The following is a 20,176-nucleotide window of genomic DNA, read 5'->3' on the forward strand; positions in this document are numbered from 1 at the left end:
AAAAAAGAGTGGATAAGAGTTGTCCCATTGTTTTGGAATTTAGAAGCTTATATGGACAATGACCTAACATTTGACCGACATATGTTTGTTGTTGTAAGAATGTCCTTCTGTATTGCACAGCTTGTACAGAAAGGGGCTGTGTCTAGATCTAGGGATGTCATTGTCCCCCTTCAGCCCTCATTAGGTCAGTCATTGAATATAATGAACCACTTTGGCATATATCTGTCCAGATACATGGAACAACTGTAACACTGACAGAGATGGGTTACTAAAAGGATGCAAAGGCAAAACAATATGACCTACATGCACCATCTGAAATCCCTGTCACCATACTTGGTATCATACAGACTGCTAAGAGGTGACGCATGTCTTGCATACAAGGCATCCTCTGACCCATTACTGATGGATTTACTGAACAAGAAATACTCTGTCTAGGGACCTAAACCTCTTCTGCAATATCAACAGAATGATTTGGAGGGATAGGTATATCTTGCAGAAGATGCTGCTACTGTTGAACATACTCCTTATCTACATAGCACATAGTTCATCCCAGTCCATATTCAGGTGCAACGTAGATGTATGGATAGGAAATAGAAAGTTTACCCTAGGATTGTCCCCTGTACTACTGATGGACAGAGGCAGCTCCTAATTGCTTCTTCCCATGCATGGGTCCCCTCCAATTATCTGTGGTATAATCCCATTTATTCTCATTAGGTGTAATATATAATATGATCATGGGATGGGTAAGGCCATTTGGTACCAAATAGGATAGGTTATTTTGAGTACAAACAGAGAAATTGACTAGGCTTAAAATGGCCCACACGTGCAGCTAGCCTAATACTTCCCTATGAATCTATTACAATTGATGCTGTTGATTTGCATCTTACTCCTAGAGCGACCCCATATGCAATCATCAGTATCCTCTGAGTTTGCTTTCTTAAATTCACAATAAACATTAGATCTTGGTGGCTTTTGCACTTACACTAGTTTCAGTCATATAATGTATATTGTTTATTTTATGTTTCATCTTAATCTCAATATGAATTGAGAATGACTTGTATGCAGCTGTCACAGAGAATGTTGAAAGCAGGTACAAAAATGATGCAGTTTTCTTTGTATTGGATTTACAAAAGTAATTTATATATTAAGTCTAGTTTTCAAGAAGACTGGGTGGGAAACATCTCTCTAAAGCTAATGTTAAAAGGATAGAAGTAGTTTAATCAGTTACATCACTTTCTTCTTCAGTAAGTGTGTAGATTTATTTTCCTTTGATGATTAAACTGTTACAGTTACTGCAGTCTGCCTTTTTGTAGTCTGTATAAGGTGATTAAAGTCCAAAGTGTGTTCATGTCCATTTCTTACTTTTTTTTTTTTTTTTTTTATTAGCATACAGCATTTCAAAGAGTGTATTACGTTTATCCATGAGTGCCGGTTGCATGGAGGAGGTTGTCTTGTCCATTGGTAAGTCCCTGAAAAAGGGAAGTAAGACTGAGGCTTTGCAGATTGTGACAGTATGTGAAAAAGTAAACCCGTGACCAGCCAGTGAATTGCTATTTCTTTTTTAAAAGTATTGTAAAATCCACAACTGCACACACACACAAGTAAACACAAGGGCTGAATTGTTTTGTTTTGGATATGTTTTTTTCATTTAAGCATTAGAGTACTGCTTGAGAAGCAGAAATACTGTTATTTGTGGACACCAATGTGTTAATACATTAAGTGGTATACAGCTTGACAGTTTTGAGCCTTTTTATTTTCTTAAAATACTTAGTGTTATCTTTTTAGCAGAAATGGTATTCATTTATGTTAAGTAAACTTTATTGAACAACAACATACTATTGGCCGGTTAAGACCTGCATGATATCAATTGAACGCATAAGTGTAGCTAAGTAACTTTTATCTGCACTTTTTAAAGTAATTTGTTTGTGTTGCATTGAGCAATATCTAGCTAGAAGTTGACTGTTTTTTCAGTAGTGCATGTGGTATTTTCAGTAAAGGCTTGTTAAATCCTGCATAGCCAGTGATAGGTGGGGGTGGTAGTTTCCTTCATTGTTATTCAGTTTCTGTCTTATACAAGTGGTACAGTGAATTATCTTCTGTTTAAACTGTGAGCTTTGGGTGGTTAAGACCTGCATGTTATCAATTGAACGCATAAGTGTAGCTAAGTAACTTTTATCTGCACTTTTTAAAGTAATTTGATTGTGTTGCATTGAGCAATATCTAGCTAGAAGTTGACTGTTTTTTCAGTAGGTCCCCACCCACTCTCCCTGTTTTTGTCTTGGTGTTAATCTTGGTGGCTTTGAAACTGCCCGCCCCTCTTGTAAATTTGCACTTGGATACTCCTCCTGTGCCCATCTCATTTGCTCACTCAAAAAAAAAAAAAAAAAAATGTTATCTGCTTTTACTGTATTTGTGTTTCTTCCTACTTTATTTTCCTTTTGCGTCATCTTAAAATACTCAATTGTATTTATTACTGCTTGGTGTAACTCACTCAAAGCCTTTTAGTTTAAGCACTTGGGCTTCAGTGCAGTTGTTTTACATTAAGAAGGTTTGTGCTCTGCACTGTAGTGGCAGTACAGGTAGCTTACATCCTTCTAAGTTGGGAACTGCTGATTGAGGGCTCAGTGTTTGTTATCCTAAAAGTGTATTAATTCTGGTTTAAGCACTTGGGCTTCAGGCCAGTTATTTTACATTAAGAGGGTTCGTGGTCTGCACTCTTGTGTGAGGAGAGGCTGGACTCTATTCTGAGCTTGGAATTTCTGGTTAAAGGTTTATAGTGCCTGCATATTTGTACTGCTTCTTACTAAATTGGTACACCTTGTTTGCTGTAGCATAGACTAGATCCAGGCCTGCTGAATCTAGTTTTGTTTGTATAACTTGAGCAGTAATCCAGGCATTCTTTAAAGTATTCAATTGTATTTATTACTGCTCGGTAGTAACTTGATTAAAGTGTAGCTATCATTATAAGTCTTTTGGATTAAGCACTTGGGCTCAGACCAGTTGTTTTACATTAGGAAGGTTTGTGGCCTGCACTGTGGTGGCAGGACAGGTAGCTTACATCCTTCTAAGTTGGGAACTGCTGATTGAGGGCTCAGTGTCTGTTATTCTAAAAGTGTATTAGTGCTGGTTTAAGCACTTGGGCTTCAGGCCAGTTATTTTACATTAAGAAGGTTTGTGGTCTGCACTCTTGTGGGAGGAGAGTCTGGACTCTGCCCTTCTGATCTGGGAATTTCTGGTTAAAGGCTTATAGTGCCTGCATATTTGAACTGTTTCTTACTGGAATTGGTACACCTTGTTTGCTGTAGCATAGACTAGATCCAGGCCTGCTGAATCTAGCTTTGTTTGTATGCTTGTTTGCTTGTTATTTCCCTGAAACGCTAATTCCGCCTAAAACGCGGCTTTTCAGCGCTTCTGTGGATCCCTAGTGACATCTGCATTGCTTACTGTGCTTATTGCCTTGTTTCACTTGAAAGAAAGTTACTGTTTGTCATTTTTGCATTTAAGTTACCTGTAACACATTGCATTTAAGTTACCTGGCACTTGCTCACTAAAGCAATTATATAAGTCAGCACTAAAAAATTAAAAGCACTACACCCTCACAAACTCCCCTTGAGTACCTTGTTCCCATTGGCCTTTTTTTTTCAATTATAAAGGAATTCCCAATACTATTCTAGCATGTCCAAAGGTCAGTTGTCATTCTCCTCGAAGGTCCAGCTGGTGAATCTGGGAATCTTGAGGCAATGTTACAACTGTCTCATGTACACAGACAACCCTCTCCTCCTCCCAACAAATTCCAACACATGTGAGAGATGCAACCATACAGCCAAACTGGAGGCTAAGCTCTCTCAACTCAGTACTGGCGAAACCTGTCAGGAGGAGAAGGAAACTGCACTCACTACAATTCCAGTCTCACATAGACCTACCACGACAGCAAACCAAACACATAAACACACAAAAGCATACTCGGAGGCTCTAAATAAAAATCTGCCTAAGCAGCAGAGACCTCCAAAGCAGACACCCAAGCAACCGCTACCCCAAAACAAAACACGTGCAACACACAGCTCACAAAGCCAGTGTGCCAAACAGTCACAGCCCTTAAGGCTAAACAACACACCTGATACACTTGTAATAGGTGACTCTATCATCAGGCACACTGACGCCCCGCTCACCAGGCTGAACAAGGAGAAGGTCACGGTGAGCTGCCTGTCGGGCGCTAGGATCCGCCACATAACACAAGCACACAGGTCACTCCAAGGCAAGTACAAATATGACTCAGTCTTTGTCCATGCTGGTGTGAATGACCTGAGACGTACCTCCCTGGACTACATGAAAAGAGACATAGAGGAGCTCTCTGAGCATGTGGCCCAGGCCGGTATGACCCTGACCTTGAGTAGCATCTTACCCTCACCAAGAATGATGCCACAATATGAAGACAAGATGATCAATTTCAACAATTGGCTTAAGTATTGGTGTCATTCAAAGGGGATTAAATGCCTGTCAGCCTGGGATGACATGCTCGACAGGCCATGATGCTTCGCTAGGTACATCTTGCACCTGTCACCCCCGGGCTTTCGGATATTGGCAAAGGCTCTTGCTACCCCCATAGTGCCTTTTTTAGGCAATGCTCAAAAGACAAATCCATCTACATAGGTATCACAAGGGATAAGAAACTAAGAGTAATGCTACTCAACGCCAGAAGTCTAAACCTCAAGATGCATGCACATGAAACTCTCCTTAGCATGGAGAACATCGATATCTGTGCAGTAACAGAAACCTGGTTCAAGGCTGCCGAGAGCACCCCAGCACTACCAGGTTATACCTCATACCATGCTTTTCGGCCCCAAAACTTGGACCGAACCAGAAAAGGAGGGGGAGTATCAATATTTGTCAAAGATACCCACACTTCCAGGTTGGTGGCACAGCACGAAGCATCAGAGACTATCCATGTGCAACTAACAGTGGGTAAAACTGCCTTCCAGTTTATAGCCTGCTACAGACCACCCTCCCAAACCCAGGAACCCCACTCGGCCTTCATGAAAACATTGGAAAATATGAAGATCTCTCCAAACACCATTATATTGGGCGACTTCAACTACCCAAACATAGACTGGGAGCATTACTCTAGCTCCAACACCCTAGTTCAAAGGTTCCTAGAATTTATAAACTCAAATGCTATGGAACAACTTGTTACCACTCCCACAAGAGGGGAAAACGTACTGGACCTGATCATCACCAACATGGGGACTCTATGCTCCAGACCAGAAGTGTATCCCTCACTGGTAAGATCAGACCATAAACTAATCTCACTGGATATTCACATCCCGACCCCACCCCCTGCCCAGAAAACCACAGTGAAAAACTTCTCTAAAGCAAATTTCACACTCCTCAAAACCGAGGTGGAATCCTTCAAAGCCCCCGGGCCTGTAAAATATACGGCCCAGACCGCAGAATCCTTTATAAACGCATTCTATGAACACCTTCAGGAATGCATGGATCATGCAATCCCAAATAAAACCAAGACCCAATCCTCCAAAGGCAGACGTCCTGTCTGGTGGACCCCAGACATAAACTATACAATAGAATGAGGAAGCTACTACATGATGGAGCAAAATCCCAAAAAGGGAAGGCATCTCTGATCAGTGTTAGCAAAAATCTACGGGCACTCATAAAATCGTCTAAGACCAGCTTCAAGAGAAAAATTGCACAGGACACCAAGGATAATCACAAGGCTTTCTTTAGTTATGTTAGGAACCTGGGTGGGAATTCCCAGATATGCTCAGAATTAGTCCAAAATGACAAAAAATACACTGAACCCACAGACATTGCCAACATCCTAGCTGACAGGTTCAGCGCAAACTTCTCCCCCCCCCCCCCCGCCAAAAGGGCAAATATCTATCCCAGCAGAGTGCTGCCCTCTTGACATCTCAGATGCTCAGGTAAGAGCCGCCCTCTCCAAAGCAAAAAACACAGCATCAGTGGGACCAGACAGTGTCCCGAGCTGCGTCCTACATGAACTCCAAGAAGAGCTAAACCCAAACATAAAACTACTGTTCAATCTCAGCCTTACCACAGGATATGTACCCAAAGAGTGGCGTACAGCAACAGTGGTCCCTCTCCACAAAGGTGGTGCCTCAGCGGATCCTGGAAACTATCGCCCCATAAGCCTGACTAGCTTGGTCTGCAAAGCTATACAAAGGATCATCATGGACCTCATAAAAAAAAATATTGGGGACCTACAGACACTGGATCCTGCCCAGTTCGGCTTTGTTAAGGGCAGATCCTGCCTCTTAAACCTGGTTGATTTCCTTGAAACAGTCACCAAGGCCATTGACGAGGGGAAGGTGGTCCACACAGCCTACCTGGACCTCGCAAAAGCCTTTGATACAATACCCCACTCGGGCATTATAGATAAGCTCGCCAGCTTAAATATAAACCCCTATATCACTAGATTGGTTGCAAACTGGCTCAAGGACAGAACCCACATGGTTAGAATTGCTGGAGCCATGTCAGACTCCAAACCAGTTACAAGTGGCGTCCCACAAGGCTCAGTCCTGGGACCTCTCCTGTTCGGTATATATTTCTCAGAGGTACAGGCCAACACGGAAGGACTGTGGCTGACCAAGTTCGCAGATGACTGCAAACTGGGCGCTATAATTGACTGTCCAGCCGACACAAGCATCCTCCAAAAGGGCCTCATAGAAACAGACAACTGGTGCCAGAGCCATGGCCTCAAGCTAAACACCAAAAAGTCTGTAGTCATCCCCTTTGGCAAAAACAAAGTGCCCACAAATTACCACATAGGTGGTAATCCATTAAGTAAAGAAGAAGTAATTAGGGACCCAAGTTGATAGCAATCTCTCATTTGACAACCACTTGGCCAAAGTGGTTAGAAAAATGTTTTATATAGCCCACCTAATCATGAAGGGATTCACATCTAGATGAGGGAAGGTCATCGTGCCTCTTTACTCATCCCTCATCAGGCCCATAATTGAGTACAATGCCCCTTTTGGGATGTACCTTACCAGACACCTGCAGCAACTGGAAAGACCCCAAAAGTACCTCACCAAGAGGATCAAAGGGCTCAAACAGATGCCATATGCTGCCCGATTAAAGAAACTCCAGCTCTACTCAGTGGCATACCGCCTGCTCAGAGGCGATCTGCACCTGACGTATAAAGCCATGTCCAACCCGGAATTAATGGACATGCTGCACCTCAGAAAATCCAAATCCCATCGAGCTACACACTCAAGAGACTTGAACCTCAGCACTGAAATAAATAGGACATGCTGGAGGGACAGATTCATAACCCAGAGGCTCCCTTCACTCTGGAATAAAATCCCAGTCCAGGTTAGGCAGAGTCCCTCATTGACTCTCTTCAAGAGGAATCTTGATGAGTGGATGGGGGATCGTAGGTTTACCCCGGGTATCACTTCTGTGTCACTGTTAGACAGAGGCACAGTATACTAACCTCGAAAAAGGGCATAGCAAAATTAATTTAAAATGGGTGGCGAAAGCCAAACACACTCTGGCTAGGCGTATAAATGCCCTAGGGCAGATAGCCTAGTATGAACCTATGAACAAGAAAAGGTAGCATGCTAAAAATATGTATATGTTAAAATACAACGTATGTAAAGCACGTACATATAATCTGAGTGTCACTGTGTACCAAGCAGCGATATTGAAGCTAGAATTTGCCAATTATTCTCCCAACAAAAAAGAAATATAAGCTTTCAAAGTAGCTTCCAGCATCTTCTTTGGTTCGGCAGCATAACAAAGTGAAGTCTTCAAAGATGTCATCAGAAACTTTTTTCCAAAAAAAAAAATAGAACTGCAATACTTTTCTTAGCCTGTATGTTATAGACTGGTTTATCTACATGAGGACCTATAAAACCCGATAGCTAGGATTTAGAATCAGTGAATGGGGAAATAAAGCAGGTCAATGGCTCAGAAAATTGGTAAGAAAAGCTAGCTAGAGAGGAGTTTGGAGCTCATTGCTGTTTAATCAGTTCCAGAAATAATAAACAAGATAGTGCAACCTCCTATTCCACTCACTTCATCTTTAAATATTCCCGCCATCAGGATAAAAATTCTACATCTTGTTGCTTGTATTTCATAAAGAGAATAACAGAATGATCAGGGTCTTTGTAATAATCTGACCAAATATTAATTGCCTCTCTAACCCCTCTGGCCAATACTGACAGATGGGGTCCACTTGTTATTTTGGGTTACTGTGGATACAGTTCTGTAGACAGTCTCCGCCTCTTTGGCTTACAGACTGTTTTTTTTTCCTTTTTTGCTCCCATGCCTTCTAATCATTAAGACAGTCCTAATCAGACTCAGCCCATTTGGTCCTCTGTCTGAGGGGCTATACCACATTACTATATGGGGTGAAAGCTGTCTTTAGATCCATCATAAAGGCATCTGTTAGGGCTGCTTGGGCCCTTAGTGGCATCCTGGCAACTGTGGGTGATTTTCTTTAATCCTAACCCGACACACTGCATGGGGGGAAAGGGCAAGTTACCCTCAACTCCACAGGGACCTGCTACACCATCCCCCTTGTGACTGCTGCTTCTGTACACTTACTGTTGAAGGCTGCCACCGATTGGTGGCTTAGTGGGCCAATCGCCAGTCACCAGGGTGCTTTTTACTTCACAGCCCTTCCTCCTCTGAGGGATTGTGTGACAGTTTGGGTCTCTAGTCCACCCTTCCTTCTCTAGAATGGGCACAGCTATTCTCCACTGCTAGCACAATCAAGTACTTGACCCTCTAATGAAACTCCGCTCACCTGAGCTGTAGTCTGATCCTTATTCCTTTATGTTCTAGCACTGAGTTTCCAACCTGTAAACTTTTCTAGCCATAATTCCACGTATTTTAATGTTAACCCAGATTCCAGTGCCATCTTGTTTTCCTTTAACCTGACAATGGTGGTAGATGTGAGAATAACTAGTATTTCTCTGACAGAACACATATGGTATGAGGTATTGTACTAGCCTGCAGGAACTGGAAGGCAGCTGCTGTCTTAGTGTAGTGTGAAAAGTCAGGAAATTCAAGCCACCTTGATAAACATGTCATTTTACTGTAAGATAGTCGGGGGTGTAATTCCCTGAGACAGAGTTGAGTAACGACTTTTGAAACTTGAGTACTTTATCTCGCCTAAGCTAGGGAAATGCCTGCTAATAAACAGATGTCTGTGAAGATGATACACCTTGATTGCACATATCTTTCTAAGAAGGGTAAGTGTAATGACTTTCATTGATTTGTTTTTGAAATCAGGTAGGAAAGGCCCTACATTTAATTATACTAACTCACCAAAACATGAGCCCTAATTAATCCTAAATAAGTGTGGTGCTTGCCCCATTTGAGACCCATATTCAACACCTTTTGGGCTAATGAAATGTATGTCTTTGTTGAAAGGAAAAACAGTTTAATCTGTATTGCTACATAAACCTGAAATGTTATCAAGTAAAGGGAACATATGAAAAATAGCATGAAGGATATCTGGGCATCCAACAGCCAAAGTGCATTCTCACCAGCAAACCAGGAGCCAGCCATAGAATACCCCAGTCCACATGATTTTGTTTGATGTACATACTTAGTCTGCACTGCCAGTATCAAAAGAAGGGGGATAGAAGGCATTGCTGTGAGTATCCTCCCAGCTGAATGAAAGTATCTGCAAGTGGTGAGTAGCTAGACAAATGCTTTGTGGTGTAAGATGTTATACCAGGCTAGAAAAGATTTAATTGTCACATAGCTTTGTAAAGAATCCCAGAGAAAGTCTCATATTAGAGTTAAGGGCCATGTTAAAATTACTTTATAATGTGTCTGAGGGCATATTATATGCACTACACAGCTGCTGCTGCTTGTTATAAAAAGGGAGCAACAAGACTACCTTTACTTCTTTGCCAGAACTTTGCTGGATCATTTTACGGCATTTGAGACAAGCTTCTGCAACCATCCTGCTAATATCCTAGCTAGGATATTGCTTTCAGAGAGTAAAATAAAAATTAGCCTAGAGTTTTCTATACAACTAGGATCCTTTCTCTCTTTCAGGTGAGTCACTGTGGAGGTTAAACATGCAGAGTAAGACAATCCCCTCCCTTACTACTTTTTCCAGATAAGTCCAGAACCAGACTCCTAGTTTTTTTGTCAGGCAGCTCAAGCTGAGCTCACTAAAAGACAAGTTTGGGCACCAAGTCCTTCAGAGCTTTAATGTCACTGAAGAGTATTCTCCTTTGTGGCTTTTGAGGGTTGACTTTAAGCTTAGTGTTGATGTTCTTCGTGTTTCACTGTTGTAGTCATTACATTTGGGTAATCTGCTGGCAGGTTGCCCTCAATCAGCCTGAATAACAACGTCTTGGGTCCTGCTTTGGTTGCTGTCTCCTCTTCCATGACATCAGGTCATCAGGGGTATAAAACATGCAGCCAACGCCATTTTATTCAGTCCTCCTTGCCGCGTGGTGCCCGAAGCAGAAGCAGTTCGTAAGTGCCGGTCGTCCGACTCCTGAAATTTTCGTATTCGAGTTTCAGAACCGAAGTCTTCAAACTAAAGATAAGTACCCCATTGGGGAAACTTTTTCTTGCTCCTTACTGATGTCAGTAAAAGTTAATAATTTTATTACTTGTGGGAACCAAATACCTCATTAGGATTTTCATTTATACTGTATTCCTTGCCTAGGCCCTGATCACGACGTGCCTTGCTGTCGGTTTTGTGCTAGATTTAACCAAAGCACTATTAAGCGTCGGTATATTTTTGCTTCTAAATATTTTGGTTCAAGATTTAACTGTCCTGAAATGTCGTCTGTAAGCAATCCAACTACCGGAGTTCACAAAAAACGCAAGGAAAAAGACAGAGACAGACTGTCGAGGTCCAAAACCGACGACAAAGTTTCTCCTAAGCCAGTCGCCGGTTCGCTGGTACTCAGTGAGAAGCTTTCGCAGCCCCTGATACCCGCTACTTTTGAGTTGCAGTCCTCTACTGAGACCCATTCGGAGTCCGGTATGCCACGAGATTCTCAGAGTATTGAACCCACGAATGTCTCTCCCATGGATGTGTCCGGAGCCGCTGAGCAGGCACCGGCTTTTGAGGTTGTTTTCAGGCCTCAACATTTTTATATTAAACTGATGCCAGCAACAAAAACAAGGTCAAAAACAACTTCTATGTCTAAAAAACTGACGCATGACCTACGTGCTCAGGCCCCTATGCCTAAAAAAACAAATGATCAAAATGGCTGAGGATTTAATTACCTTGATCAGGGGTTCCCAACCCCCCCCCCCCCTGCTAAGAGGCCTAGGCAAGGCGCCGATTATGAATCTTCAGATCAGGTTTCCATTTCTTCTGATTCCTCTTCTGATCAGGAATTTTCTGTTCCACCCTATGAGGATTCTGATGCAGAGGAATCCATCCCATCTGCATCTCCTCCTGAGGATTATTCTTTTGGAGAGACTTTGCATACTTTAAGGGAACATTTTCACTGGTAGAGTCAGGACTTCTCTGAATCAAAAAAGAGGCTTAGGGATTTCCTTCTTTCTCAGCATAGGCCTTTGGCAATACCTCCTGTATTAGACATTGTTGATGATGTGTTCTCGGAATCAAACATGGCTCCTGATTCCCTGCCTCCGGCTCCTAGTAAGCCAGACAGATATTACAGGGTTCCTGACTCCCACAAATTTATTTTCAAAAATCCTGCTGCTGATCCTGAGACTATTTCTCAGGGTCCCAAGGGTGTTAAGGCTTCTACAGCCAAAAACCCTACCCCTTCTGATAGAGATTCCAGGGCACTGAATAGATGGGCTAAGAAGGTTTATACGTCTGCAACCTTGGCAATCAGGGCTTTAAACTGCCAGTTTCATATGCTTAAATATCAACAGTATGTTATGGGCTTACTGAAACAGAAAATGATGTTGATTTCTGATTGTGTGGAAAATAGAGCTACAGGATTTATTCCATTCAGCAGAACAGGTTGGAAAGCATACTTTGCAATGTGGTTTTGATTCCTTGGAGGCCTCTTGTAGGGCCGCCATTACTGGATCTGTGATTAGAAGGCATGCCTGGCTCAAGGAGCAAAATCTGTCTGATCATGTTAAAGCTAAATTGTTGGATGACCCTTTGCAGCATGATACTCTGGTAATAAGGCAGAAGAGGTTTTAAAGAAAATGGAAGACAAAGCTAAATCTATGCAAACTGTAGAAGATTTCTTGCAAGTGCAGCCACCCAGGTTCAGTAGGCACTGGCCTACTAAAAATATGTCCTTTCCTGTGTCCAACAGAGCCACTCAGGGCAAACCCAGTCACTCAAAAGACTCCAGAATACAGGTCAAAGCAATGGGGTGCCTCCACCTCCAAATCTGGAGGAAACAAAGCACAACCCTACAGTAAGCAGTCTCACTGACTTTCCTCTACCATCTCCAAGCACTTATCTTTTGGCAGCCCCCTTGGGGGGAAAACTAGCACTTCATGCTCAAAATTGGCAGTTAATTACCCAGGACAAGTGGGTATTAAACATAGTATCCCAGGGGTACAGATTTCATTTCCGTACTCTGCCAATTCCAAACATATGGCCAGATCTGCCACAAAACCAGTGGGCAGAGGCCCAGAAACAAGTCATGTCCCTCATGGATACGGGGGCTATTCAACCGGTACCAGAAAAGGAAAAAGGACAAGGTTTTTATTCAAGACTTTCCTGGTACCCAGAAAAGACAATTCATGGCGTCTAATACTGGACTTATCGATTCTGAACACGTTCCCGGACATTCCAAAATTCAAAATGCTGACTTTACAACATCTTCTGCCTATTCTAGGCAAGAATACTTGGTTAGTAACTCTAGACTTAAAAGAGGTATACCTGCATATCCCAATAAGGGAATCATGCAGAAGATACCTCCGCTTCAAAGCAGGCTTTTTGCATTACCAATTCTCTACACTGCCCTTTGGCTTATCTACTGCACCCAGGGTGTTTACAAAGTGCCTGGCACCAGTAATTGCATTCTGCAGACAAAGAAACATTCATATTTATCCTTATCTGGATGATTGTCTCATTCAAGCAGAGGACAAGGACATTCTTCTTCAACATCTGGCATTTGTAAAAAGGCTTCTAGCATGCCTAGGGTACACCATAAACGAAAAGAAATGACAACAGGTACCCTCTCAAATAATTACACTCCTTGGTGCAAGCTTGAATACAACTGCCCAGATGGCTTACCTCATGCCAGACAAACAAAGGCAACTGACAACATATTTCAAATACATGGCAACAAAACCCCAGTTATCTGCAAGACAAATTCTGCAGGCTTTGTGGTTCATTGCATCCTGCATTCTACTAATTCCATATGCGAGACTGCATATGAGGAAACTTCAATGGTACCTAAAAAGTTTATGAAGTCAACATTGTTACAGCCTGGAAACAATGAATGTGAGAGTGTTCAATCTCGCCTTTGTTCTTACACATGGGTTCGGAGCCGATCCTCGGCTCCGTGTCGACCGCCTGCAAGCTCTGCATCGAGAAGAAGCTCGAGATCACCTAATACCCACAATCCCCCTCTGCCTTTACCTCAGATCTAGTTTGCCGCTGCAGCGTTCGCATCACTGGGTCGAGCTCGAGCACCTCAGATAAGATTTAGAATTTTATTCTTGTATTTTCTCTGGTACTTTAGTATTATAAGCTGTTTAATAATAATTTGTGTGAGTGTGGTAAGGTATAAGGGAATCTCGGTTCCGTTAAAGTTATAAAACTTAGTCAGAGTTCTCTTCGGGGCCTACCACCCCTTATTGGATTTGACAACCGGATTGACTTCACTACTGGATTTGACAATTTTACCGGACTTGACTCTTTTCTGGATTTGACTATCTCTCTACTTACTTTGACATGTCTGAAAAGGCCAAATCAGGGTTCAAGCATTGCCAATGTGGGCAAAAAATGTCAGTAACTGACAACCATAGTTCCTGTGTCTACTGTCTTGGCCCTCTCCATCTGCAAGAAGACTGCTCTATTTGTCATTCTTTCAGTGGAAGTGTTCAACTGTTGTCAGTTTCCGAGCCTCGAGTCTTGGAACCGGTGATGGAGCTCCCTCCCTCGACACTATTGAGGTCGGCTCCGTCTTCGGTTCCTTCGACCCGTTCTTCTAAGCTCTCCGATATCGATGTGGACCGTGTGGTGCAGAAGTTATTGGAACATTCGGCCCTATCCAAGCTTATTTCGGTTTCCACCCAGTTGGTGTCGAAACTTGAAGGCCTCCCATTATCTCCATCCCTTCCTCCTCCGAGACCTGTCCAGTCTTTGGAGCCGGAAGAGGTTGATCTACTGATTGTGGAGCCCTCGGGGCCAGAACTGTCCTTTTCTCGGTCTGCTCCTTTCACCTCGACTCCGTCGGATCTGGTACCGGAGTCTCAGAGCCGACGATCTGTCCTTGGTTCCGGGGCCGAGAGTCGAACAGACGTTTCGGTTCCGACTCTTCCCCTCGGGGCCTCGGCGCGGATCGATTCGGCTCCGTCCTCGGGGTCGATGCCTTCGGTGCCTGTCTCGGGGATTCTTCCCATTTCTTCAGAACTGGGAGATTCCTCGACTCGGGACCCGGGGGCCTTCGATCTCATGAGGAAGGTGTTGTCTACCCAGACAACCACATCAGTAGAAGCAGCCTCTCCTCCCCTTAAAGGACCGTTATCTTCCTCTGCACCAACGGCCACATCCAAGCGTCGAGCACCGGTGTCTCAGCCACCCCTGGAGGGTGCCCCCTCTTCCTCGGAGGCTTCTTCAGATGCTCCCCCTGAAGAGGTCCCTAGGAAAAGATTGTGTAAGAAGAGACACTTAGATTCTCCACAAGAATCTTTAACATCCGATACTGACTTGGATGAGTCAGAAGGGTCCCCAAAGTCACCTTCAGAAGATGTCTCCTTTTCTGACATCTTGGAGATCCTGAAGCAGAGAGGTGATTGGCAGTCCCTCCCCCCTTCTGAGGATGAGTCAGTCTTGCTGAAGGCATTTGGTGCTCGCCCTTCCTCCTCCTGGGTCACTCCGCCCTTCGATGAGTTAATGGAGTTGATTGCTCGAAGGGCGTGGGAGACACCTGACATGGTGGAACCGGTCCCTAGGAAGCCTAATAAGTACATCACTGCACCCCAAGACAAGGCTTACCTCACTAAAGGAGTTCCAGTGGACGCCATGGTGGTGGCAGCGGCCACGAAAAGGAGATGTCGGAGTCTTCCTCATCTGTCCATCCGCCTAACAGAGATTCTAGGACTATGGACAGATACGGAAGCGCATTTTAGTTCAGCGGCTTTTTCTATGCGGTCCCTGAACTATTTGACTCATTTTACACGCTTACAGAGGGATCTAGTCAAAGAGTTGGGAGATACCCTCCAGGGTACTACAGATGCTGCGGTCTCAGAGAAAGTTTCGGCACATCTAAATACCCTTACATCCATTGTTAACTCATCCATGAGGCTGATTTCATACGCAGCCGAAGGATCGAGTAGGGCAGCGGCTTCAGCGATTGCTCTTCGTAGGCAATCCTGGATGCGCTTATGTTCATTTGCGAAAGCCTTCAAGTCTTCCTTTACTAACGCCCCATTTGATGGTGCCACACTTTTTGGCCCTAAAGTAAAGGAGACCCTTACCCGGTGTGAACAGGAGGGAAAGACTCTGTCTGCTGTCGGAGTCCGTTTTCCACCCTTCCAGACCGTACCCCAAAGGGCAACGTGGTGGGAAAATGTGGTTTCAAAACCCCAAGGATCTTTCCCAGGCACACAGGGTGATGCCCCTCTAGAGGCAGAGGAGGGGCAGAGGTGGAAGACGCCGCCCCGGCGGCAGAGGGGGCCCGCAAAACCAAGGTGACAGGGATACCCCCCTGGTAAACCTTTCCAGCACTCCTGAGAGGAGGCCCGACTGTCCTGCTCTGGAGGCAGTCGGGGTCGCTAGCTTTATACCCTCAGGCCTGGCAAAACATTACTACAGACAACTGGGTAAAAGCGTTGTTACCAGAGGTTACAAAATACCATTCCTATCCACCCCATTCCAAAGAAAAACTCCCAGATGTACCACCCCATCTGCGAGACCCAGCAGCTATAGAAATTTCAAAGCTGCTAGAAAAAAAGAGTCATCCAACCAGTCCCAGTGGACCAAATAGGATTCGGGACTTACTCAAGGTTCTTTTTAGTTCCAAAGAAGACAGTGGACTGGAGGCCGATTCTGGACCTAAGCAACCTCAACACCTTTGTCAAGAAGGAAAAGTTCCGAATGGTCACGCTTCAATCGATCCTTCCATTCCTACAGAAGGACGACTGGATGTGCTCAATAGATCTGAAGGACGCATACTACCACATCAAAATGGCCAGGGCGTCCAGGGATCATTTGCACTTCCGGCTGGGAGCCAGTCACTACCAGTTTCGGGCCCTGCCCTTTGGTCTGACCTCAGCCCCCAGGGTTTTCACCAAATGCATGGCAGTGGTAGCGTCTCATCTGAGGCGCCTAGGATTCCAGGTGTTTCCGTATCTGGACGACTGGCTCCTGTCTGCCACCACCAGGCGTCAACTGATACAGGCCAGGGATTACACCCTACAACTTTGTATTCACCTCGGAAATTTCCGTAAATTTCGAAAAATCTTTACTACAGCCATCACAGCATATCTTATTCATAGGAGCGGAATTAGATACGCATCATTTGGTTCTAAGGCTTCCTACAGAAAGGATAGTCGCACTTCAAAACAACATTTCTCTCCTTCTGTCGTCCAAAAAATCCCCGGCAAAGCTGGTTCTGAAGGTCTTGGGTCTCATTGCAGCTTCTCTCATTGCGATACCATTGGGAAGACTGCACATGAGAGTTCTACAATGGCTGCTGTTTGCACAATGGTCATTCCAACAGCTACCTCTGACACACGAAATTCTGATAACAAACACATGCAAATCACACCTAACTTGGTGGCTTCAGACTTGCAACCTTTCCAGCGGAAGACCATTTGTGCTACCCACACCGTCAGCGACGATAACCACGGACGCTTCCTGATAGGGTGGGGGCATCTTTCAGGGACAGACAGTCCAAGGCGAATGGACCAATCTGGAGTACAATCTGCACATCAATGTTCTGGAGTTGAGGGCAGTGTTTTTAGCGTTGCAACACTTTGCTCCCCTTCTTCCTCTAGGGACTATTGCAGTTCAGACAGACAACATGTCCGTAGTCTGGTACATAAACAAGCAAGGGGGAACCAGGTCTTATCAACTATGCAGAGAGGCCATGAGAATTTGGCAATGGGCGGAGTCCACTGGTCGCTTTCTGATCGCAATGCACATCCCGGGGTCATCCAACGTCATAGCCGACAGGCTGAGCAGAGCAATACTGTTGCCTCACGAGTGGTCCCTCAAACAGTCAATTGCGAACATGATATTTCGCAAGTGGGGCCAGCCTTCCTGCGATCTGTTTGCGTCTCCAATGAACGCCAAATGCAGGAGCTACTTTGCCCTATTACCCCCTCCAGGGGAAGTCCCCAGGGACGCACTGGTGCACGATTAGCCCCCGGGTCTCCTGTATGCTTTTCATCCTTTTCCCCTGATTGCAAAGTTTCTGCAGAAAGCCAACAACCTTCAGAGGACGATAATCCTCATTGCCCCATTCTGGCCTCGTCAGATTTGGTTCCCCTTTCTATTGCATCACCGCATTCGGGGACCTTGGATGCTGGACCCAGAGCCAGATCTACTGACTCACTCGTCAGGAGTTCCTCACCCATCTCTCGAATCACTCCATCTAGCAGCTTGGCTGCTCCGCTTCCCTTTCTAGCCAGGTCTGATTCCCTTACACCGGCGGTTCAGAATATTTTAGTGGCTTCTCATAAAGCTTCCACTACAAAGACCTACACCAGTAAATGGAAACGTTTCGTCTTCTGGGCTAATTCACATCATTTGGACCCTGTTATAGCTCCGTTGAACAAGATCTTGGAGTTTTTGACAGAATTGTTTCATGAAGGAGCTTCTCCTGCTACTTTAAGAGTGCAGTTGGCTGCCATTTCTAACTTTCATGTGGAAGAATGTGGTGCGCCTATTATGGCTCACAGACTTTGTAAAGCTTTTTTAAAAGGATCTTTTCATATCAGACCACCAGTTAGAATTCCTACATCACCGTGGAATTTGAACCTCTTACTTTCTAAATTGATGTTGCCCCCCTTTGAACCAGCCTCTATCTGCCCATTAAAATTTTTATCGTGGAAAACTCTATTCCTGGTGGCCATTACATCCGCTAGGCGAGTGTCTGAGCTTCAAGCTCTTTCTATTAAACACCCTTATTTAATTTTCCACTCTGACAGAGTATCCCTTCGCACTAATCCATCCTTTCTCCCCAAAGTTTGTTCTACTAATAATATTAATCAGTCCATTGAATTACCCACCTTCTTCAAAAATCACTCTAATAAATTAGAGTATATGTTGCACAAATTGGATGTCCATAGACAACTCAGATTTTATTTGGATAGAACAAAAGATCACAGGAAATCTGATCAACTGTTTGTAGCCTTTGCTGACAGCAGAAAGGGTGTAGCAGTTACGAAACGAACTCTTTCCAAATGGCTAACTGATTGTATCACATACGTTTATGAGGCTTCTAATCAAACCTTATCGGTCAAACCTAAAGGACATTCTACGAGATCAGTGTCTACATCCTTAGCTCACGCAGCTCGCTTACCATTAGACACGATTTGCGGCTGCTACTTGGGCTAAACCACATACATTTATCTCTCATTACAAAGTGGACAGGGTTTCTAGGGATAGGGCAACCTTTGGTTCCACTGTGCTCAAGAACGTTCTCCCGTGAGTTCCTCAGGATCATGGAGCTAGGGACGCTACCCATGTGTAAGAACAAAGGCGAGATTGAACACTCTCACATATAGAAGTTATGTCCTTACCATAACGTTCCATGTGGAGTGTTCATCTCGCCTTTGTTCTTACATTCCCACCCTTCCCACCCTTAGGAAGAACGTTCGATTTGGTGCCTGGTCTGGAGTATTCTCCTTCTGCAGTTGCATTAGTTGTATTGTATGATACACTTGTGTATATATATATATATATATATATATATATATATATATATATATATATATATATATATGTATATATGTATATATGTATATAGATGATCCTATCATTAGGTAAAGTTTTGGTATGTGTGTGTGCTCTCTATGGCTGGTTTGCTTGCAAACTAGATCTGAGGTAAAGGCAGAGGGGGATTGTGGGTATTAGGTGATCTCGAGCTTCTTCTCGATGCAGAGCTTGCAGGCGGCCGACACGGAGCCGAGGATCGGCTCCGAACCCATGTGTAAGAACAAAGGCGAGATGAACACTCCACATGGAACATTATGGTAAGGACATAACTTCTATTTCCTCTCATTCCCTGCCTACAACAGGAGTTTCTTTGGTGGGCAGAGAAATGTCACCAAAACAAGGGACTGTCATTCACTCTACCCCCTGCCACCCAAACCCTAACTACAGATGCATCAGACTATGCTTGGGGGGCCCACCTGGCAGGGAGATGCATTCAGGGCAAATGGAGCCCAAACCAAATGCATCTGCATATCAACCAAAAATAAATGCTATCTGTTCAGAATGCTCTGACAGCCTTCAAGGACTTACTCCATCCAGGACAACTACTGATAAAGACAGACAGCACCACAGTTATGTGGTACATAAACAAGCAGGGGGGGTACACATTACTACCCCCTTTGCAGACTAGCCATGGTCTTGTGGAACACAGCCTTCACTTACCAAATACATCTTCAAGCTCAGTTCCTGCTAAGAAAGCAAAATACTCTGGCAGACAACCTAAGCAGAAATCTTATGGACCCACATGAATGGAAACTGGATTCACAAATCTTCAGCATGTTAACACAGAAATGGGAGAGCCCAGACATAGATCTATTTGCCTCTCCTCAAAATTATCAGTTGGACAAATTCTGCACAAGAACTCGTCACAAAAAAGCATGGAAAGTGGATGCTCTGTGCTTCAGCTGGAAAAACTGGATTCACAAATCTTCAGCATGTTAACACAGAAATGGGAGAGCCCAGACATCTCAAAATTATCAGTTGGACAAATTCTGCACAAGAACTCGTCACAAAAAAGCATGGAAAGTGGATGCTCTGTGCTTCAGCTGGAAAACCCTATCAGTCTATGCCTTTCCCCCTCTGCCTCTACTCTCCAAGGTCTTA

The 20,176-nt window shown here is 44.2% G+C and overlaps 1 protein-coding gene across 1 annotated transcript in view; it reads left to right on the top strand.

The window, feature by feature from the left end:
* Positions 1–20,176, top strand: part of LOC122810237 (dual specificity protein phosphatase 22-A-like) — a 1,755,472-nt gene that overhangs the window by 1,045,017 nt on the left and 690,279 nt on the right. Inside the window, exon 5 of the mRNA XM_044081759.1 lies at positions 1,387–1,461. Coding sequence (XP_043937694.1) covers positions 1,387–1,461 — 75 coding nt within the window. The remainder of the gene's footprint in view (positions 1–1,386; positions 1,462–20,176) is intronic.

This window comes from Protopterus annectens, chromosome 8.part1 (assembly GCF_019279795.1).
Source record: "Protopterus annectens isolate FY-2018-M chromosome 8.part1, PAN1.0, whole genome shotgun sequence".
Taxonomy (NCBI): Eukaryota; Metazoa; Chordata; order Ceratodontiformes; family Protopteridae; genus Protopterus; species Protopterus annectens.